Source organism: Apis cerana, linkage group LG11, assembly GCF_029169275.1.
Source record: "Apis cerana isolate GH-2021 linkage group LG11, AcerK_1.0, whole genome shotgun sequence".
NCBI lineage: Eukaryota > Metazoa > Arthropoda > Insecta > Hymenoptera > Apidae > Apis > Apis cerana.
Window position 1 is genome coordinate 1,400,930 of NC_083862.1, and position 21,932 is coordinate 1,422,861.

Sequence of the window (21,932 nt, forward strand, 5' to 3'; positions counted from 1 at the left end):
AAAAAGAATAAAAATAAAAAAATTTAATTTGATCATACGTATCTACTTGTCAGAATCAATTTCTGTAAAATCGTTAACAACGATTCACAAATATTAAAATTCGTACTATTTTACTCGAACTATTTTATTTGCGTAAAAAAAAAAAAAGAGAGAGAGAGAGAGAAAGAGAAAGAAAAATTGGAAAAAATGTAGAATATGTATATTCATAAAAGAAGCGTATACGTAAGATAGTTGAAATCGAATACAAATTACGATGCATACGATTGCTCGAATGGACTTTATCCGGAGAAAGAAATAATCTTTTATGCATGCTTGAGAAGGATGAGGACATAGTATGTATCCGGTAATCTATCCGAATAGTGAAAAAAAGAAGAATGGCTTTTCAGTTTCCCATCCCTCGAGTCCGATATATTCAACGATGCCTTCTCATTTTCTCTGAATAGCTAATATCGTCTTTCGCATATACGTTAAAAAAAATATATATATATTTGTCATTCTCGTTACATTTGGAAGCTGGATCGAGTATCTGCACGATGAAATAAACGTTACAAGGATGATCACCGAATTATTATTAAAATTATTATTTTGTGATATTTAAAAAATGATAAAATTGATTTAAAAAACATATATCCGTTTTCGTGTTTCGTGAAGAGTGAAAAAAAATTAAACGAAGAATATCCAAAATTTGTTCGAGGACGCAATAACAAAATTTTCTCGTTTTCCTCGTCCTTCAACGCATATTATTTCTCACATTTGTGTAACTATGTGAATAAATTTAAACACTTTCATACAATAAAAAAAAATACAAAGTGTCTATGTGTTATCAAAGTTTCGCAAGAATCGCTAAAACCTTCGATAAAAATCCCAACGGAAAACTCATAAAAATAAAATCATTCATAAAGTCGGCCGAAAAATTGGATCGAAGGCGGCGGCGCTTGGTCCGATTATATTACGCTCGTATTTCACTCTTTCCTTTCCTCGCGATCCGAGCGTTAACTCGGAAGGAGAAAAAAAAAAGAGAGAGAAAGAAGAGAGGAAAGAAAGAAGCGAATTCCCGCGATCAACATCGGTCAACATCGTGGCCGAAAATTCATCATCTTTTTCGATCTTCTGGAAAAAATATTCGAGAGATAACAATCTCGCGGCGGTGAATCACGCGTTTTATTCGCGTTTTAAGCAAATTGGGTTGGGGGATTCATAAATTCGTGCGGTATATCGCGGCTACATTCGCGATATATTCCTCTCCCGTCTCTCTCTCTCTCTCTCTCTCTCTCTCTCTCTCTCTCTCTCTCTCTCTCTCTCTGCCTCGACTCGAGCTCGACTTGAATTTTAAAAGAAACGCCACCGCGCACGGTCTAAGAGATGAAACCGTTGCGCGCGGAGAGGGGGGAGGGGGGAAAGAGAGAGAGAGGAAGGGAGAAGGAAGAGGAGGAGAAAGAATTGTCGAATCTTCGCGTATGGCGACGTATACGCGTTGTTGTCGAGGATTTTGAGGATGAGGCGTCGATGAGCGAGAAGTGTTAAAGTGCAGTTTAATTCTTGGATTAATTTTTGGAATATTATTATTTCTCGAAGAATCGATTTATTTCGATTCATTATTTTGAAAGCGTTGATCCAAAAATTATGAATAAAATTTTTGGACGATCGATCAACGGACATTTCAAATGATATTTATCGACGAGCCTAAACGATATCTGTTTGGGAAATTGATTGCTTTGAATAATAATAATAAATTAAATCAACGTTACACACACGTATCGAGTTTACGTTACACGATACACGGTTGTGTTAATTTCGTTTAATTCGTTTACCTAATTAATTTATCGTGTAATCACATTGTAAACTTGCGAACGCGTTACAACGTTTGAAAATTGATCAATTAATCGAGATATTATAAGTATTTCCACCGACTTTTGCAAATATAAATATGAAAAAGAGGATGTTATTATTAAAATGAATTAAAGTGAAAGACGAAGAAAACAATTAATAAGAGAATTTGAACGGAATTAATAGTTGCTTGCAAACTGTGACAACAAATTGGTCTGTGAAACTTTACGGGATAACAATTGATAAACTTTGATAACCTGTGTTAATAATTGAAACATTTTACAACACGATACAATTACGACTATCCGAGTTTTCAATTATTTAAATTAAAAAAAAATCTAATTATCCTCGTATCGATTAATCCAATAAACCTAGAGAAGAGTATTCCTTAACAAACACAATTGAACGATAATTTGTTACTTTATGAATTCGATTACTTTACGAAAAATTATCCGAGAGGGGCTCTTTTCTCTGTGATTTGCGCGTAAAGAGATCGTAAAAATCGGAAGAGAGAGAAAACGGAGAGACCGATTCCGGATGTGATAAACTGGACTCGTTAAAAAATTAAAGAAATGAACGTTAAATCGATCACCGAGAGCAATTTCATTGGGATTAACATTACATCGTTTTTAAAATTAACTTACGTTGTATTTCAAACGTTGAAGTAATATCGTAAACGAAGAATTTATATTTATCGGCTGATGTTTTTAACTGGAAATTAAAAAGCTTAGTGGTAATTGAAATGAGCTCGATAAAATGGATTACGAAGTTTGCAGTTTTAATTCCAGGATTTCTAACGAAATCGGTGAATTAATTCAGTCAGTTTTCATATTCCTGCGAGATTTCCTGCGATCTTTGAATCTGCGATGAATTAAATCGAATTCAAACTCATAATTCTTACATTTCTACTTCAAAATTTAACAAAATTTAAATATTCGATATTTTCGTCCATTTTCGATTTAAATTGGTAAAACAGAATGGAAGAATTAAAATTTAAAAGTGAAACAAGACTCTAACTCCTGGAACAAGTGAAAAGATATATTAAAATATATCCGTTAATTTTGTCTCCTAATCTTCCAATTCCTCCCCAAAATAAATGCTCGTTCACTTTTCCAAGAGTTAAAAATTTAATTCGAATCAAAAATTTAAAAAATCACTATTAGAAACTATCTATTAAACGTGATAAAAAATTCTATCAAATAAAATTTTGCATAAATAAAACTTTGCTCTTAATTTATGTATATTTCAACGTCGAAATGTTTCCCTACGATCGATTGCAATCCTGCTCTGCAAAGAGTGCAATTCGATCAAAATTTGTCGCCGATACGTGACAACGATCCGCGCGTGTACCGTGCAAGAGTGGCGTGAAAAGGAAGGCGACGATATCGCTTACCTTTATCCTGGGATATCATTGGTCACGGGCGTGCCATTAGAATGCCTGACTGACCACACACCACGTCTATTTCGCGCGGAAAACTAACAAGAAGTTGATTGAACGGGAAACGATATCACACCCCCCTTCCGAAATTGGCTCGTTTTGGAATTTCAAGGGATAAACTGGCAAACACCGGTCCCTCGACTATCCGTTCATATCGCGTCGTTTATTACACCTCGTCAGCCGCTCATTATGCCGTATTGTTCTGGTTGAACCGAGTCGGTAATCCCCTCGAATCGACAGTCCTATCAAATGTACATGTCTATTGCCATTTTAAATATCGTGTCCCGTATAATGTCCAGACGTGAACGCGTTTCGGGACCGGCACCGACTAAACTCCTGCCGACAGGCAACCCGTTAGGACAACCGTGCCCTTGGCTCCTGCGCCTTATCATTCTTTTACAGCGACATCACCCGTTCAACCGAGCAAGTTACGATTTTACCAAGTGTCGGTAAAAGCGCGGATATTACAGATTTATTATCATATGAAATTAGAGTAGACGCAGAATTATACATTTTTCGATATCTTACCGACATATGTTCTGAAATATCGACTTTCTTACGTCCTTTAATATCATTTCTACGTTTATTAGTAAAATAGAGTTTTTAAAAAAATAATTAAAATTTAGAAAAATTACTAAAAAAACCAATCAACTAATATTATTTCCTATATAATTATTATTTGTATCACTCGTGATATTAGTATTAATTAGTAATCGTATATCAAATAATATTTACCCAAGTCTCACCTCACGTGGAGGTTGCTGCAGATTGAAAAATTATTTTCACATATATTCTCCTTTCGATATAAGTTTGCCAAACTTATCAAATCGTTACGCAAAACAAAAAACGAAAAGAGTCGAAAAGAAAACCGACGTGGAAGACTAAACCTGAAAATAAAATTTACATTAAGATATGCATTTTGCTCGATCAATATTTCACATTTTCATCTATACGAAAATGAAAAATAATTGATAATTAAAAAAAAAAGAAAAAAATAAGCGAAATAAGCATCCCACAAAGCATTACACTACATTAATTAATGCTATTATTTCATTTATCTAATTTATACCTTTGATTATGCATGCATAAACACATCATTCCATCAATTTTTTCTCATAAAATATTCATTCGTATCTTATTTTAATTGAAAATAACTCAATCATCACATTCAATAATCCTTCCTAGCTATAAATTTGATTAATATGCCCATTAAAAATCATATAATTTTTATAATTTCTATCTACATCTCTTACACTAAATTTGATTTAATATGCCCATTAAAAATCATATAATTTTTATAATTCCTACCTATATCTTTTAAACTACGTGTAAAATATATAAACAAAACGCAACTGAGGATGTTCAGATACTCAACAATGACTACTGATAACCAGTTAAGTATCCAAGAATTTGATGAAAGAGTAGAAAAAACTTAAAAACGATAAATCATCATTGAGGAATAGGAATAATTGGCGAGGAATTTGGCAACAATATGGAGAAGATTGCGAAGAAGATGTTGACATTTAAATCAGAAAAGATTTCAAAACAAATGATGGAATATCTACTGTGATTATAATTACATAAAAATCTAAATTTAATAAAGACATTTCTTCCTATTATTTTCCTCCAAAGAATGGATCCTGAAAAAAAATATAGAAGAAAAATTAATATGATTCAATGATAATTAGTTTACTTGAAATAAAATACCTTTTATTTTATTCATCTTCCTCAATTCACACCTGTAACAAACTTAATCAAATTAGTAATTACAATCAATAATTTAAAAAAAAAAGAACAAAGCATCAAAATGCTGTCAAGTAGTTCATAATTTTTTATAATTCTGAAAACTAAAAATTTTATAACTTTAATTAATGCGAATCACGATAAATTCTTGTTATATTACTTTAATAATATTTTCAATAACAAATACTTCGTTTAAGATGCTGAAAAGAAGAAAAAATAGCCAGAAGGGCTATCAAATTCATCCACTCGATAAACCCGAACAAACCGTGAGTGGATCTTTTCTCTTTCGCAACACTAATATACTAAATTTATAAAACAAACCGCTCCAATATATTTGTAATGTATTTCTTAATCAACGAAAAAAAAAGAAAAAAATGAAGATTCGACAGCATATATCCTTAGATAAGTGGTTATTATTACGGATTCATTGGAGCCGTTATACAACCATTCTTGCGCAGCTCTTTCACTGCGTCCAATGATTCAGGAATATCTTCCACAGTGATTGTGGAAGGACATTGAGCAATTGTATACGCAACGCTAATTCAAAAACGCGTTTACTCATCAACGCAAAAGAAAATAATATTAATTTTTAATTTAACAAATTTATGATTACTACTGTACGTATTCAAAGCTATTATTAAAAAATTAAACGAAAACTAATATTTTTGCAATAAAATTTTAAATAAAAAAATTATACCGATTAATGTTTAAAGACAATCGCGTAATATTTTACCACGCAACGCTAATTCAAAAATCGCGACTTGCTCATTAAAATTACACGATGGGCCCGCATGCGTCGGCCAGACGATACAAAAACACACACTACGTATTGCTAAAACGAGCACAGTGACGAGGTAGTAACAATGACTTCCCATTCTTTGGACTCGAGAAACGAGATCCAAAAAATGAGGAGCCATTCGTTGCAGCCCTCTTCGTGACACTTTGTCGGGCCTCTTCGGTCTTCCTCCTTCGGGCGCGATGCCCGCTGAAACTTAAATCTAGGCTCGAGATTCCCTGCTCGCGAATCAAGAAAAAAGAGAAAGAAAAAAGACTAAATCGCGGAAGCTAAGCCGAGGAATCTCGAGCGCGACGTTCGTTTCGAGAAGAAATCGCGACCGCGACCGCGCAATTCGAAAAGTCGATGGACAAAGCCAGAGAGAAGCGACGCGCTTCGCTCTTCTCCAGCTGCATCCTCCACTTTTCAAATTGTATTTCCGGAAACAGGTTGCCGCGCGAAAACGCGCCTACCCGAGCGGAGACTGCGACAACCTGCCCGGCCCTACCTACTTATCCATTAACATTCGCACCAGAAAGTATGCTACCTATCCTGCCTAACCCTATATTTAAAAATTGGCAAAGCAGGCACACCAACACATTCGTTCCAACGATTCTCACGCATAATACTCGGGCGCAAAAGCCTACACTAGGGAAAGCGCCCCGGGACGCCTCCGACACCCGAGCTTGGCACTCGTCTCTCACACTCTAACTTTACGTACCATTTTCCTGAAATCGACTGACGACGGTTAGCGACCATTGCGTCTCAATTGCGAATATTTAAAATCGAAAGAATATACGTGTCTCCTAAAGAAATGATCCTGTTAATCAGGATAAATGGTATAAATTTTAATATCATTATTATAACGTGAAATAATAAGGTTAAGGCTAAAATTATTATTATCGTAAATGTTATATTATAATAATGATTAATAATTGTGAATAGATTAGTGTTTGAAACGACGCAATTCCACAGCCTAACCACACGCATACACAATGTGGAAAATACGTCGCGCACGATACACTAACGCATCGTCAGTCGCTGAGAAATTGTTAGAAACTTATAAACTAAAATCATCGTACCCATTGCCTCTCTCTCACCCAAGTAGCACCTGAGCACGTGAGTGAGATCCTGGCAATGGACACGGAAGAGGTTAAACCTGAAAATCCTGAGCTAAAAAAATATTAATGAATCTTTTTTCTAACGGGCTAATATTCTTTAATTTATGTACTTTTGTTTTATAAGCTTTAAACAAACTCTACTTTGATGAATTTTCAATAATAAAAAATATTAAACAAATAAAAATATCAACGAACAATATGAATATTAAGATTTAAATAGTGAATCTAATTAAATTATTAATGGAAATAAATCTCAGGCGATTCCTTGATCAAAGTATATATTCGAAAAATACAAAAATAATGTTCAAAACTTGTTACTTTGATTCCGAAATCTGCCTGTCGCGAAATGTCTTCTTGCGCATAAAATTTCATATATTCTTGAACGAAAGGAATAAAGTTCTATTTTTAGTATTTTAAAAATCCAATAATTAAATCGCGTGATATATTATCGTGAAAAATGAAATTAAAAATAATTTATTATTGCAACGAAGTCGGATGATGTTCATTTTGTCATTTTCAATCGTTTATTATTAATTAAAATGAATATATTCTCATAAATATTTGATTCTGCGAATATCGATAAAAAATTTGTCATCGATTTCTTTCAATTTGTGTCATTTATTATTATCGATAGAACATTGGTATTGATAATTACTATTCAAAAACGCGATGCACAAGAAAACCTAGCCTGAACTAATAAATAAAATACGTAAAAAGAAAATGTTACTATTCACGGGTATAATGAATACCCGTGGTCACTGTGCTCGTACAAAATTCTACGTATACAACCAATCACTCGTGTCGTTTCGGACCTTTCGTCCTACGACATGATTGAGTGACTGGAGGAATCAAAATGCATGCGACTCACCGTTCGATGCGAAGGATCTGCATTGCCATGGATGTTGTAGTAACCCATGAGAAGTCGTTGAGAAGCTGAGCAAGTAGGAGGATGAAAACTGTAAAAAAAATTAAGTATTTTAATTCGAAGCATAGTAGATATATTAATTATTCGAAGCGAGGAAGGATAAAAATCTATATTAATGGAAAATATAGAAAGATAATTACCTCTTGGCGTGATGGATGATCACATTGTGCTCTTGAAAGAAGCACTGATTCTACTCTGTATCGAAAACGAATATTTAAAAAAATAAATAAATAAAAGACTATTGGCGCGTTTAAATTATAGTCCACGAAAAAACACTGCTTCTAATTTCGCGAATGGTTATTATAAATAAATTGAATTAGAGCAGTTGTGCTCTAAAAAATATTGAAAATACTATTTCGAAACAAACACTGACTCTATTGACTGCATTGCGCGCAGTAAAATTTTCTGAAAATAAAATTACATTAATAAGAAGGAATACGATAGAAAAAGAAGAAAATATTACTTTAAAATAATTACTTTAAATATTGTTTCAGAAAATATTATTCTATATTTTGAAATTTTAAATTACTTTTTTTAATAATAAAGAAATACTTAAAATATATAATGTAATGTGTAAATATAATATGTAAATATATATGTGTATAAAAGAATAAAATAAATATATTATGAGTTACTTACAACAATCAATAACAATCCAATAAAAATAAAATGCATATACATATAAAATATGAAATTTCACCAATCCAAATTTTCCATCTCCATAGAAAATGAATATCATAGCGTCCATATTGAAATTTTTCCCGCCTTCAAAGTTATTCCAGCAAGTAGCCAATAATCTGTATAATCTGTATAAAATAAAATCAAAACTTTCAAATGAATCTATATATAGATTTGATTGTATAGATCGATTATATTAAAATAAAACAATAATTACACTGAAATTTAATTTTAAAAAGTCACAAAATAAATTATTTGTAACTCTAACCCTCAAATGTATGAATAAAAAAAAAATTAATTTATCACTCGAAAAATTTTCAATTATATATAATAAACACGTATTAATTGATTCGTGTAAATGTAGAAATGATAAAAAATAGCTATGGAAGTAAAAATATTCGAAAAATCAACTACATACCTCGAGAAAAAAAGATGAGTATTAACACCACAATTAACGACACTACAATGACGCTTCGCGCCATTATTTCGATTATCGAAATAGAAATCAAGAGAGAATTCGATATGTTCGATAGTTTGACAAGTAATATATGTAATATAATATAAATATATTGATCAATTATATATTATTAACTATTTATATTAAATAATAAAATAATTACCAATTATATTAAAAATTAAACGATAATCTAGCTAAGATATTATTTTAGAAAGTCATAATATGCAACTTATTGTAACTCTAACCCTCAATATATGAATAAAAAAAAAAACAATTTAGCACTAAAAAGATTTTCAGTTATATTAATAAACACGTATTATTTGACTACGCGAATGTAACGAATAATAAAAAAATTGTTATAGAAATAAAACTATTCGAAAAATCAATCACATATCTCGAAGAAGAAAGACACGTCTTAACACCATAATAATCGACACTACAATGACGCCATGATTTCGATTATCGAATTAGAGGGGATACGATCGACAGTTTGACAACAAATCGAAACACGAGCATCGCACGAATGCCAACGATCAATTTCATAGAAGAATTGTACAACAAAAAATGTTTATATTTTCGAGATATATTCGAAAATACAGATCAAAGAGAAAAATATTTATATTTATATAAATAATATAGATAAATGTACTTGGGACAAAAATATGTCAATGAAATAATTTGATAATATAAAATTTAAATTATAATAGACTAATTATTGTATATTTGTTACGATAGGAATGAAAATCTAATAGAAATATATGTGAAATATATCTAAGTGAATCTGTTTTTGTGAAAAGAAATAAAGTATTACCTGATATACAAGAAAATCATCAGCATAATAAATCGTCATGGTGTGTGTGTGTAATAAATCATCGTTCTTTCATATCGGCACAATCAAACAATAATCTGCACAAATAAAAATCAAAATTATAAAAAAAATATATATATAAGATTAAAATTATAGTAAAATAAAGCAATAAATGAATTATATTTTGTAATATAAAAACTTATAATACGAATCATTCGTAATATAACAGTCGAATAAATGATCGAAGCAAAAAACAAAAAAATTCAAAAACTAATTAATTTTGTTATCACGACTTTATTTCTTTATTGATTCTATAATAAAATAACAATCGAATTACTTACTGCGTAGTCAAGGCCATGCACTCCAGCCGATGATACGTCCTGTCACGATGCTTTTTGCCACAAGAATGATGTCTCGCGCCATAATTTGTCTACCGGCTTTCCTAATTGGCTGAAAAATGGCTGCGCATCATGAATTTGTCTAATAATTTTCTATTGGTTGAAATAATTTATTCTTATTCGATAAAAATCGCGCGAAAAATTGAAATATTGTTACACTAATATAATTCATTAAATATAATTTAATTGTGATTTTGAATTGAATTGTGAATATAATAATGATAAAATATTAAAATTAATTTAACTTAAAATTAAAAAAATTAGAAAATTAAAATGTGAAAAATTAAATCTAAAAAAATTAATATAAAAGAAAAAGAAATTTAGATGTTTTTAATTATCGTAAATTATAAAATCTATTTTTTAAAAAGATATTTCAAAAAGCACAAAATTCCATAGGACATCATATTTATTTTATACCTAATCTGTAATGCTATTATAGTACTTATTCAGACTTATGTCAAATTTAAATATGTATATAAGTATATATTTATTTTGCTGTTCTGTATCATCTATGACAACGTAATAATAGATTATGTGTTAGATCTGTGAAATATTATGGTCTATGGTCAGTTTTGTACATAAAAGAAAATTTATGAATAACACGTGGATTTATTAAGGTTATATATATATAATAGTATATAATATAACATATTCCGTGAAAGAGTACTTGATTTATATATTTATTAAACATTATGAATTATGATAAATATTAATAAAAATCAATATGAAATTTTATACCAATTCAATAAAATCTTGTACTGCCCGTATTGGAAAGTTAACAGAATTTAATAGAATTCCCAATAGTAATTTTGAAACTCCTCTTGTTCTTGTTTATACAAAGGTAAAGTTTAATGTATATGATTTGATAACGAAATAAAAATATTTTATTCAAAATTTTATTATTAGGGAGGCAGTGTACCGCATTTAACAAAAGATGTTTTCAAAATGGTTACTTCAGATCCACAAGTGTTATCTGTTTCACTTACTTCTACGTATCAGATGTTAGAATCAGTAAAGGATAGTAATATTAATTTTGCACATTTTGTGGGAATGAAGGTATATTATATCATAAATTTTCAATAATTTACCATTCATATTCCATTCATAAAATTTAAATAATAAATATTTTGTTTTTTAGGAATATATCAATATTCTTACTTTGCATGATCCAGCTTACGCTACACCTTCAGGTTTTCAAGAAATGGATTTCACTCCTATATGGACTAGAAAAGGAAAATGTAAATTAACTCCCAAGGAATATATGGATGTAATTGAAGCATTTAAACCAGATATGTATGTTGCTTTGTATGATGGAGATACTAAAATTAATAGTAGTAGAAAAAGATTATCAAATGCTACACGACGTACTACAACATTTTTTGAAAAATGTTTTTCTATACATTCTTCATCTGAAACATTAAAATCTTCAGAAATATTAGGTGTAATCGAAGGTGGTTATGATAAAGAAGCTAGAGCATGGTCAATAGAATTTTTAAAAGATAAACCTTTAATAGGATATGTGATTGATGGATTGCATAATAATGGACCAGATGTAAAGGATATATCAATAGAACAAATTAAAGAAATAGTGGAATATACAGTTGTGAGTAATAATATCTCTCTTCTATATATCTGCATTTCTTTATTAAATATATTAATTGCAGAACCTTCTACCTGCTGAAAAACTTAAAGTATCAATGGGATGCTGGAATCCTCTTATAGTATTAGAACTTGTTGAGTTAGGTATTGATGTATTTGATACATCATATCCTTATATAATTACTGAAAATTTAGAAGCTTTAACTTTCTTATGTGATCATCATGATTGTAATAATATAGGACATGTAATATCATTTACAGAAGAAAGGTAATATAAAACAAAAATTATAAAAATCTTTTGTTTTAATAAGAAATATTTTATAGCAGATATGCAGATGACTTTTCTCCTATTTGCCATCTTTGTGAATGTCTTACCTGTAAAAATCATACCAAGGCATATCTACATCATTTGTGTAATACCAAAGAAATGCTTAGTACAGTTCTTTTAATGATGTAAGTTCTAATCATATAATAATATGATTTGTAAATAATAATTAATATTCTATGACAAGCATATATATATTGATTTACGATGAATTTTCAGACATAATCTACATCAGTATTTCGAATTTTTCAAGATTATTCGAGAAAATATAAAAAATGGTACTCTTGATGATTACAAAAAGAAAATTAATTTAAAATTTAAACAAAATGATGTCGTTCAGACAGATCAGTAAGATACCAAGTCTATATTTTCTTAATACAATTTTAAAAAAATATTAATATTTAATAATACTTTTTTAAAATAACAATAAATAATAGTAGTTGATAATTATTTTTATATTCTTTTTTTACAAATATAAATGATAAAATTTAATTAAATACAAATTTTATAAAATATTAATAATTATTCTGGTAAAAAATTAGGATCTAAGTAATTGTAAGAGGAATTACTGAAACTCTGTGGGAAATAATCCAAATCATAACTTCTAGTATATTGAGGTGGTTTAATAGGAAGTAATCTATGTAATGTATCATGTAGTGGTTTTTCAGCTTCTAATTGTGCTACTGCACAATCACCACATAAATCAATTCCATCTTGACATTCTGTACAATGCCATCTTGTACCTGTCAAAGGATCTTCCCCACAAACTAAACACTGTAAAAAAAAAAAAAAGAAATTAATTTTTTTTTAATTCCTTTACATGTTTTAAAAATATTTTATATGCATACTTTATATCCAACATGTTTATATACAAAAGATGAATTTTGTTCTTTCTCAGCTTTTACTTGTTTCAATAATTCTATATGTCTCAATTCTGGATTATCATCAATAATACTATTTCCAGCATCATCTTCCTATAAATATAAAGAATAAAAACATAATGCAAATTAAATTTTCATCAAATTATAAAATTGTTGCAACACATACGGATTCTTCTGTAATTGCCTGTTCTTTGCTTTCATCGGGCATTGTAAAAGACATATCTTGATGAGGAAAAAATGTAGAACGTCTGAATAATGAATAATTATTACGTTGATGTCTATGACCCATTCCTTTTTTAACATCCAATTTCATTTTAGGACCTCGACCAGGTATAGGTAATCCAGCTCTTAAAAGTTTAATGAAATATTTTTGGACTCTACTAGATACTTGTTTTGGAGTTCTGTTACCTATTAAAAATTAAAAAATTAATGTATATATTAAACAAGAAAGATAATAATAATAATGTACCTAAAGCATTAGCTATTTTAGTCCATCTTCTCATTTCTACATCCTCTGGTGGATATTCTATTAAAAGTTCTTCTAATCTTCTTTGTTCTTCTACTGTCCATAATTGATTGAAAGTTTCTGGTTTACTCTCGTCAAAAGCACGTCCTCTCACTAAAATCTAATTATACAGATTTATGTTAAATATATAAATATATTTTATACATACATGTAAAATAAAATATCAACATATACATAAAATGTGACATACTTTTCCATTCTCTTGTTCCGACTTTGTTTGTACATGAGGCAGAATGTGTCCATGTCTTGTTTGAGGTCTCATACGCATATCAGGTGCAGCTATATTATATTGGGTCCAATCAATATAAGGAATTTCCGCAATTTTTTGTGATCCTGGTAATTCTGGAAGTTCACCATTTTGTATCTGTGCTACGAAAGATATTGGATCCTTCAATGCTTTGGAACGAATTGATAAAAGTTTATCCAAATCTTCTAAAGCTTGAACACGTTGAGCTTCAAGAATTACGATTGTTTTTAAAAGACTAGTATAATCTTTATTTCCTTTTAATGCTAAATGATCAGATTCGAAATAAAATTCATTTGGTTCTTCATCTTGACATTTTTTTTGTTCATCTTCCATTGCTAATTAATATTTAGCATGCCCGATAGGTTATACGTATATTCACCGTAACACGTTAACCTTAAATATCCGTCAAAATAATCCACACTAAAAAGAATGTCAAATAAAATCGTTATTTATTCTAACGTTACTTATTCTAATTATTATTCTATTTTCAATGATATGTGAATTTAATTTAAAATATGAATGATTAAGCGCAAAAATTGCGAAAATATTTTCACGACGTGATTCTAAAACGCACATTCTTCATTCTAGACTCTAGACTCTAAACTCAACACATATTGCAAACATTATTTATATTATAAATATTATATTATAAATTCAAACATTAAATATATGTTATAAAAGAAATTGTTACTTTATGTATTGTATTTTTTAAAATTTTGATTTTTAATTATTATTAAAATAAATTATATTATTTTAATATATTTGTATTTTAAATATATAAAAAAAAAAATTTCAAAAAAATATATAAACGATATAGGAAATCATTTAAAACACATCATAAATGAAAATATTGTAGCTTTAAACTAAAAATCATAAAAAATTCATAAAATATTACAAAATTCTTCTTTTTTTATAATATTTATATTTCTTCATTTCAAATAAATAATATGCTTTCATAGATTGCGCAATCATTATTCATTACTCTTTTCAAAAATTTGCTTTATCTTTAGTCCAAATGTACTTTCGATAAAACTATACGAGGGATAATACAAAGGACATAATCAAGTTAGTTAGTCATCGGTGAAAGAGCACAAATATAAAGAAGAACATAAATCGACAAGATATTTCTTCCTATGATATATTACCATTATTTTATTAAAAATCAAATGGAAAGCGAAATTATCTTATCAAATATATTTCTTTGTAGCAAAACTTCACAACACTTCAAAATTTAAGTGATTTCAAGATGACGCACGTTCGGTTTCTTATTTCGATACGAGGACCGGTCAATTTTACGCTTTTTATAAGTTTATTAGCTATAAGATAATTATTAATTGATCGTAAAAACATACATCTTATACTTAACTAGAAACTAAGATTTCTATTTCCGCGTTTTAGGCTTTATTCGTCTGTATTCGCAAAATCTTTCAAACTCTTCTAAACCGCCCGGCTGATTGTCAAAGATATCGGTAACGATCAGGGTATGAAGTATTCTCTTATCAGGGGGACCATCGTGCGCCTGTAAAAATAAGCGACTAGCTGACCCGTTAACACTTCAGTCTCGTTCTGGACATCTTCCGATAACGTCATACTGTCTTCGATCCGGCTCTAAGGCACGAAGAAGCCGATTCGTGTCTTCGTCACACGGATTGTATGTAGAGCCTGATCGAAGGCGGTCTTAAGTTAAAGTTGGGCGTCGTGCGCCTCGCGCGATGTACGTTTGAATTCAAAAATAAAAAAAAGTTCGTGGTGCTGGTGAATTGGATAATAACGTGGTAATCGTTACTTGTCAAGAGTTCTAATCAAGCATCGTGCAAAATGGAACAAGTCGAGAAAAAAGGAAATGAAAAAATTGCGCTAAAACGAGAGTTAGGCCTGTTCAGCGCAGTGGGCATGATCGTGGCGGTTATGATCGGTATGAAAACAATATTCGAAAGACGGGGGACTTAAATTAATTTTACACGATGTAACAATTCGAGATTTCGTCTTAGTTAAGTCCAATTGAAAAATATTAAATAACAAGTGTTTTCTTCCGGCATAACGTTAGAGTACGTTGCACAGGGTCAGCAAGCATGAAATTATTGATTTTACACCTTTTACTTTTTTGTTTTTTTCGTTATTTATTTATTTATTTATTTATTTATTTTGCGCAATATCATTTTAATCAATTTTATTATAACTTGTTAATGAACTCAGCAGATAATTGGCGAAGGCCAGAAATACGTAATGCATTATCAGCATCACATATGTTCCACTTTATTATGCTTACATAATGAAATTTTAATCCTTAAACATAACATGTTGGAACAATGAACTTCTACTTAAATAGGATTTCATTGATAATTATCAACCTATTCTCTCGCCAAAACATATTTATATAATGATAAAACACTCTTAACAATACTTGGCAATATTTAAAAATAAAATATGTGAAAAAGTTTTAATCATACTATTATATTTTATCAATATTTGACCTAAAAGTTATGTAAATATAAAATGTGTTCGATACACGAATGGTATATGCACAATTATTTAGTTCAATGCATATGTTATTGCGAGTGAAAGTATCCCTGCATTTGCGCAGATAATAGCAAGTCAATATCGGTACTGTTACGTTCATTTGAGAGTTCATTTGAGAAACGATAACCAGAGCTACTGTTTAATTTTAGTAAATCGCATATTGTAAAACGTGCAATACTCTCGTGATCGGTTTTAACGATATTCTGATCTTTTCTGTCAATCCTTGATATACGATTGATATAATATCATAAAATATATACTTTATAGATAATGTTTCTTTATAAATCATATTTACTCTCGGTTTAGACAGTATTATCTAATAATAAATGATAATTGATCGTATTAAAATAAAAAAAGGAAACTCCAATAAAAATCTTTCTTCAGTATCATGTCTGGATTTAACAACACTTAAATGTAATTGCATTATTACACAGGCTTGAATAAAGTTCGACTTTATGCTTACGCAGATTATGTTCTTCAATAGACATCGTGTTTTTTTTTTATATTACCCTTTCACTGATTGTATTCATTAAGGGAGATTAAATCTCATTCGACAATTGTATATTTTCATTGTATATATCAATTATATGTACATTCAGCTATAATCGTACAACAATATACGTTTCATTTAACTGGAAATTATTAAAATAAATATTAGATAGAAAAAAACATTTTGAGCAAAAGTCATGCTAATTATAAAATTTTTATCATCGGGAATGTTTTTCGAGAAAGTGCACAACCGATCGATATTGAGATTTCTCAAATAGTTCTCTAGATTATTATTCTGCCGAACCAGTTGGAATCGAATTAATGAAAAATTCGGGGTTGTTTTTAGAAATTAATTGTTAATCTATAGAGTTCTGTGTGCAATAAAAAATAAAACGTGATGTAACATTTCGGTAATTATGCAGAAAACTTTGACACGATTATAAATTAAGGGGTTAATCAAGGTTAATTGCTGACCCACGCGCTCGAGTATTACGAGATATTTTCTTTAAGTATATCTAGTCAATTTTAATCAAACTTTGCAGTCTAATTGCGAATAGCTTGCTTATTATTTATCCGTATACTGTAGACTTACAAAATGACTTTTATTTTATTAAGATAATATACGTCAAATAATATTTTTAGTAGATCATTAAAAAGCTTAAACACGCGAATTTTTAACGTACGTGATCGTTTTGTAACATAACGTAAATTGAGAATGTTTTGTTTTAATAATAAAGAATAAAAATAATCACATTTTGAAAAACTGAAATACGAAATAAATAATGATATAAAAAGTAAAAACAGTCACAATAATATTTAAAGTTTTAATATACTTGCAATATCGCTATAATAAAAAAAAATATTTTTTAAAGATATTACTAATTGCTTATATTTTTTTTTAATATAAATTGATAAAAGTCACGATGATATTTTCATATTTTTTTTTTTTTTTTTGCTTCATATATTTCGTTTTTACAAATAAAACTGACGATCATTTTAATCAATTGATCATTTTTTCTTTAGGTTCCGGAATATTTGTATCCCCCACTAGCGCTCTCGAAAGATCAGGATCTGTCGGCCTTTGTCTGATCGTCTGGATTTCTTGTGGCTTGTTATCCCTTCTGGGAGCACTTGCGTTCGCCGAATTAAGTACAGTCGTTCCACGATCCGGAGCTGAATATGCTTATTTCATGGAAGCTTTTTCACCCCTGCATCAATATGCCGGCCAAATACCAGCATTTATATGTTCGTGGGTTTACGTAATGGTATTACGGCCAACAGAAGTGGCGGTAATCATGTTGACATTCGCCGAGTACAGTGTACAACCGTTTTCTGGATATTTAGAAAATCTTTCCGAAGAATGGATGTTCAGATTAAAAAAACTCATAGCTGTCCTAGCACTCGGCCTGATCACGTACATTAATTTAACCAGCGTGAAGTTATACGTGAAAGTTCAAAATATATTTACCGTATGCAAAATAGTTGCGTGTATTTTCGTGATTTGCGGTGGAATATGGTGGTTATGCACTGGTCATACGGAGTTATTGGAGAAACCGTTTCACGGTACTACAACTTCAGCAGGCAACGTGGCGCTAGCGTTCTATAGTGGATTATGGGCTTACGATGGATGGACGTCCGCCGCAATCGTCACGGAAGAGATTCAGAAACCGGAAATTAATATTCTCAGGAGTATTTTAATCGGTGTACCTTTGATCACTATTTTATACGTTTCGATGAATTTGATGTACATGGCTGCTCTAACGATACCTGAAATGGTAAGAGCGCCAGCTGTGGCAGTTCTCTGGGCGAAAAAGGTTCTACCCTCTTGGTTGGGCTTTGTGATACCTCTGGGTGTTGCAATATCTACTTTTGGATGCAGTCTTAGTATTCAATTCGGAGTATCCAGACTCTGCTATGTAGCCGGTCGCGAAGGCCACGTACCCAGAGTTTTCAGCTTCGTACATATCGAAAAAATGACTCCCGCTGCGGCAGTAGCGTTTCAAGGATTACTTACGCTACTTTATCTGCTCACGGGAGATATTATCGCACTTATAGAATTTGCAAGTTTTTTAACATGGGTATTTTATGGATTTGCCATGTTATCGTTAATAATTATGCGGCGAACGAAACCAAACGCATCGAGACCATACGCGGTACCGATTGTAGTACCTTGGCTAATATTAGGAGTTTCTATTTTCTTGGCTGTAACACCAATCGTGCACGAACCAACACCGAAATACTTGTTTGCATTGTTATTTGTTCTTCTTGGCATTGTCGTTTATCATACGTACGTGTATAAAAAAGTTAAAAGCAGTTTGGCAAGTGAGTATAAAAAAAAAATTTTGTGTAAATTCTTAATAAAAGTACTTATCTCACCTCTATATGTAATCTGTTTTTTTTTCTTTCAGCGAAAATCACGTACCTGATCCAAATATTATGCCTTGTTGTTGCTCCAGATAAAGAAGACTGAAAAACAATTTCTCATTTCACATTATATATAACACCATTTAAATTATATGATATGGTTGAGGTTGAAATATATTTAATAATTCAATTGAGAGATATTTTTAAATCTCTTAATATCCGTTATTATTATTAAAAGGGTAACAATATTAAATTTATTCATTTTACATTTTTTAATTAAAAATTTTTATAATGTATAACAAATTTTTATATTTGTGCAGTATTGTAAAATATTTAATAATGTAATTACAAAGATATAATAAATATTAATTACGATATGTAATAAGCATAAAATATAATTAATGGAAATGTCAAGTATTTATTATATCTTTACATAAATATACTTTAAATATCACAATACTGTAATATCAAAGTTCACAATAATATCAATATTTCAGTATTATGATGACAATAAATACTATTAATATCAATTATAATTCGACAAACGTAATCATTATTTATACGATATAAAATACTATAAAATACATAGAACTTTATAAAATACCAAAGATTAACATACTTTGGCATATATTCGTAGTCAAATTATAAACATTTACAATCATGTAAATATTTACTTGTCAACTTTTTGACTATATATATATATATATGACATACACAATATTTATCTATTAAAGTTGTATAAGGCACCTGTATAAGGCTTCAAAAAATTACATACAAAGTTATAAATTTAATACTAGGAAAGCTCAATGTACTTATTGTTAATTATATATGTTAAGAATTTTATATACATCTTATATATTTTGCATAAAAATTAAGTTATTTTGTATAAATTAATGAAACAAAAATGCGTAATGAAATGCATAAAATATACTCTAAATACATTTTTAACGAATAACAATTATTTATATTATAGCAATTTAAACAACAGAAATGAAATTGCTTATTTATACTAGTCTTTGCATAAAATATTTTATCAATATCAATTTATAAGTTTCTAGTTTATAAGAAGCTGCTACTGAGATGCACCACATTTTGAACAAGTTTGTCTTTCACTGAAACAGTAATTATAATTTTGATACTTATTATTATAAATATCATTTACTTATGTTCAATCATATTATTTACCTTAATATTTGATGTAATTTTTTGCGAAATTCATTACATAAAGCTGTTTCTGCTGCAAGAGCAGAATCTCTTTCTTTTAATTGCTGTCTTAAATGATATATAGTATCTTCTAATGCTTCAAAAATTGCCTGCAAGAAAGAAAGAATATAAATTTATTTTAATTAATAATAATGATAAAAAAAATTATATATATATATATAATCTTATTTACTCTAGATTCTTCTGCAGTATCAGATAAAGCAGGTGGTTCATCTAAACAAAAAAATTCTCTCACACATGCAGTTCCTATGAGAAGAGGACTGCTTAATATTCCATTAACAAATGCTTGAAGACCGCGTATTCTTCCTTCTAAAAAGCTTGGTGCAAAATTATCACCAAGCCATTTTTTTCTTGGTAAGCTTAATTGTGAAATTGGAATTTTCTGTCTTCTTAATTGTGATAATAAACGTACAAAATCTGTATATCTTCTAAATACAAACCAACAATCTCCATTTTTTAATTCTACTCGTAATTTATAAACCTGAAAAATAATTACTGAATATTGTTGTATATTTAGTATAGATAAAAGAAATTGATAGATAATTATAAGAAAATGATCATTTCAACTAACTGTAAATCTAGCTCTTTCTTCCATAACTTCATATCCAACAATTGGTATTCTTAAATCATCACTAGTTAATGGAGGGTGCAAAATATCTGAGTTTGCACTATCATTATTAGAATAATTAAACCGTTGCACAGTAAATGAGTTTGAATGTCCAGATCCATCAGAGTCCGGACTATCCAATGCTCTAACAGTGCCTGATTGAGAACCTTTTGCTTTACTAATTGCAAGTGTTACTTCACTAATACATCCCACACCAGATTCTGACGTGGACATTTTACCACCAATAAATTAAACGAAACCATGCATACTTAAAAAGAAATTAAAATAAAATTATTATGAAAACATACAATAAAATAATGTGGACTGATGCAATAAATATTATTTTTTTAATTGCATGTAAATCTATTTAAAATATTTAAAATACGTAAAAATTAATAATTAACATATTTATATATATAAAAAAGAAATAAAATATAAACGTAAAATATTTTATTAATACAAAAAAAGTAGAAAAGAAAATATAAAAGAATAACATAAATAATAATTTATAATAATTTTATATTATAATAACATGCTAAAAAATCTAATTTCAAATTCTAACGATAACAATACAGTATTATATGTTATAATTAAAAGAAAACACTAACCTCAATATGAATAAATAAATATAATATACAATTTTATAATTTTTTTTTTATCTAGACTATATTCGCAATATCATAATTCACGAGTCTTTTTACAAAATGTTACATATTTTATAAATTTAAATTTATTTAAAAAACAGAATAACACGAAAATTGCTATGACATATTGAAAGTTTGCAAATATATTGTCTCTGCGAAATTGTAATAAGTTAGATGGTAAACTAAATTATAAACGTAGATATGTATCAGAATTTCTAATTTATCATTGATATTTTAAACTTCAAAAATTCGAATTATCTAACTTTAAGTAATCAAAAAAATGGAATATTTTCTATCGTATTTTCTGTTTTTTCTATATACATAATTAATATTATT

At 29.2% G+C, this 21,932-nt stretch overlaps 5 protein-coding genes and 1 long non-coding RNA gene across 10 annotated transcripts in view; 2 read left to right on the forward strand and 4 right to left on the reverse strand.

The window, feature by feature from the left end:
- The window catches only part of LOC107998516 (uncharacterized), a 115,715-nt gene extending 111,771 nt beyond the window's left edge, over positions 1–3,944 (reverse strand). Inside the window, exon 1 of the mRNA XM_017057837.3 lies at positions 3,221–3,944. The gene's annotated coding sequence lies outside the window, so the exon portion shown is untranslated. The remainder of the gene's footprint in view (positions 1–3,220) is intronic.
- A 1,028-nt stretch (positions 3,945–4,972) lies between these two features.
- Positions 4,973–10,211, reverse strand: LOC133666882 (uncharacterized). 2 transcript variants are annotated; one of them, XR_009831679.1, is made up of 5 exons: positions 10,114–10,211; positions 9,776–9,870; positions 8,530–8,635; positions 7,970–8,234; positions 4,973–7,860 (listed from the first exon to the last, which is right to left on the reverse strand). It is a non-coding gene; the product is annotated as an uncharacterized LOC133666882 (long non-coding RNA). The 2 variants fall into 2 exon arrangements; XR_009831680.1 differs by lacking the exons at positions 9,776–9,870; positions 10,114–10,211 and adding an exon at positions 8,926–9,203.
- Positions 10,212–10,604: 393 nt separating this feature from the next.
- On the forward strand, positions 10,605–13,681 carry LOC107998512 (queuine tRNA-ribosyltransferase accessory subunit 2). Of its 3 annotated transcripts, none has more exons than XM_017057831.3 (6): positions 10,605–11,011; positions 11,077–11,226; positions 11,309–11,773; positions 11,835–12,037; positions 12,094–12,222; positions 12,314–13,681. In XM_017057831.3, the coding sequence occupies exons 1-6, from the start codon at positions 10,895–10,897 to the stop codon at positions 12,444–12,446; spliced, it is 1,197 nt and encodes a 398-aa protein (XP_016913320.1). In that variant the 5' UTR covers positions 10,605–10,894; the 3' UTR covers positions 12,447–13,681. The 3 variants fall into 3 exon arrangements, with proteins under 3 accessions (XP_016913320.1, XP_016913321.1, XP_061937284.1); XM_017057832.3 differs by having other exon boundaries at positions 10,607–11,011; positions 12,097–12,222; XM_062081300.1 differs by lacking the exon at positions 12,314–13,681 and having other exon boundaries at positions 10,608–11,011; positions 12,097–12,289.
- On the reverse strand, positions 12,532–14,361 carry LOC107998513 (ZZ-type zinc finger-containing protein 3). Its single transcript, XM_017057834.3, has 5 exons — positions 13,692–14,361; positions 13,445–13,601; positions 13,142–13,383; positions 12,943–13,068; positions 12,532–12,868 (listed from the first exon to the last, which is right to left on the reverse strand). The coding sequence occupies exons 1-5, from the start codon at positions 14,079–14,081 to the stop codon at positions 12,617–12,619; spliced, it is 1,167 nt and encodes a 388-aa protein (XP_016913323.1). The 5' UTR covers positions 14,082–14,361; the 3' UTR covers positions 12,532–12,616.
- A 297-nt stretch (positions 14,362–14,658) lies between these two features.
- On the forward strand, positions 14,659–19,657 carry LOC107998487 (b(0,+)-type amino acid transporter 1-like). 2 transcript variants are annotated; one of them, XM_028667055.2, is made up of 3 exons: positions 14,659–15,663; positions 17,781–19,079; positions 19,166–19,657. In XM_028667055.2, the coding sequence occupies exons 1-3, from the start codon at positions 15,567–15,569 to the stop codon at positions 19,225–19,227; spliced, it is 1,458 nt and encodes a 485-aa protein (XP_028522856.2). In that variant the 5' UTR covers positions 14,659–15,566; the 3' UTR covers positions 19,228–19,657. The 2 variants fall into 2 exon arrangements, with proteins under 2 accessions (XP_028522856.2, XP_061937283.1); XM_062081299.1 differs by having other exon boundaries at positions 17,781–19,657.
- A 302-nt stretch (positions 19,658–19,959) lies between these two features.
- On the reverse strand, positions 19,960–21,704 carry LOC107998551 (sorting nexin-16). Its single transcript, XM_017057884.2, has 5 exons — positions 21,561–21,704; positions 20,917–21,220; positions 20,518–20,826; positions 20,307–20,434; positions 19,960–20,233 (listed from the first exon to the last, which is right to left on the reverse strand). Exons 2-5 carry the CDS (start codon positions 21,184–21,186, stop codon positions 20,194–20,196), a joined length of 747 nt encoding a protein of 248 aa, XP_016913373.1. The 5' UTR covers positions 21,187–21,220; positions 21,561–21,704; the 3' UTR covers positions 19,960–20,193.
- Between the last annotated feature and the right edge of the window lie 228 nt (positions 21,705–21,932).

Coding starts and splice junctions, on each gene's coding strand:
- LOC107998513 (XM_017057834.3), bottom strand. CDS start 14,081: ATGGAAGATGAACAAAAAAAATGTCAAGATGAAGAACCAAATGAATTT. Junction 13,602..13,691: donor CGGAACAAGAGAATGGAAAA/GTATGTCACATT, acceptor CTGTATAATTAG/ATTTTAGTGAGAGGACGTGC. Junction 13,069..13,141: donor AGGCAATTACAGAAGAATCC/GTATGTGTTGCA, acceptor TTATATTTATAG/GAAGATGATGCTGGAAATAG.
- LOC107998551 (XM_017057884.2), bottom strand. CDS start 21,186: ATGTCCACGTCAGAATCTGGTGTGGGATGTATTAGTGAAGTAACACTT. Junction 20,827..20,916: donor AAGAAAGAGCTAGATTTACA/GTTAGTTGAAAT, acceptor ATTATTTTTCAG/GTTTATAAATTACGAGTAGA. Junction 20,435..20,517: donor ATACTGCAGAAGAATCTAGA/GTAAATAAGATT, acceptor TCTTTCTTGCAG/GCAATTTTTGAAGCATTAGA.
- LOC107998512 (XM_017057831.3), top strand. CDS start 10,895: ATGAAATTTTATACCAATTCAATAAAATCTTGTACTGCCCGTATTGGA. Junction 11,012..11,076: donor TTGTTCTTGTTTATACAAAG/GTAAAGTTTAAT, acceptor TTTTATTATTAG/GGAGGCAGTGTACCGCATTT. Junction 12,223..12,313: donor AGTACAGTTCTTTTAATGAT/GTAAGTTCTAAT, acceptor ATGAATTTTCAG/ACATAATCTACATCAGTATT.
- LOC107998487 (XM_062081299.1), top strand. CDS start 15,567: ATGGAACAAGTCGAGAAAAAAGGAAATGAAAAAATTGCGCTAAAACGA. Junction 15,664..17,780: donor GATCGTGGCGGTTATGATCG/GTATGAAAACAA, acceptor TTTTTTCTTTAG/GTTCCGGAATATTTGTATCC.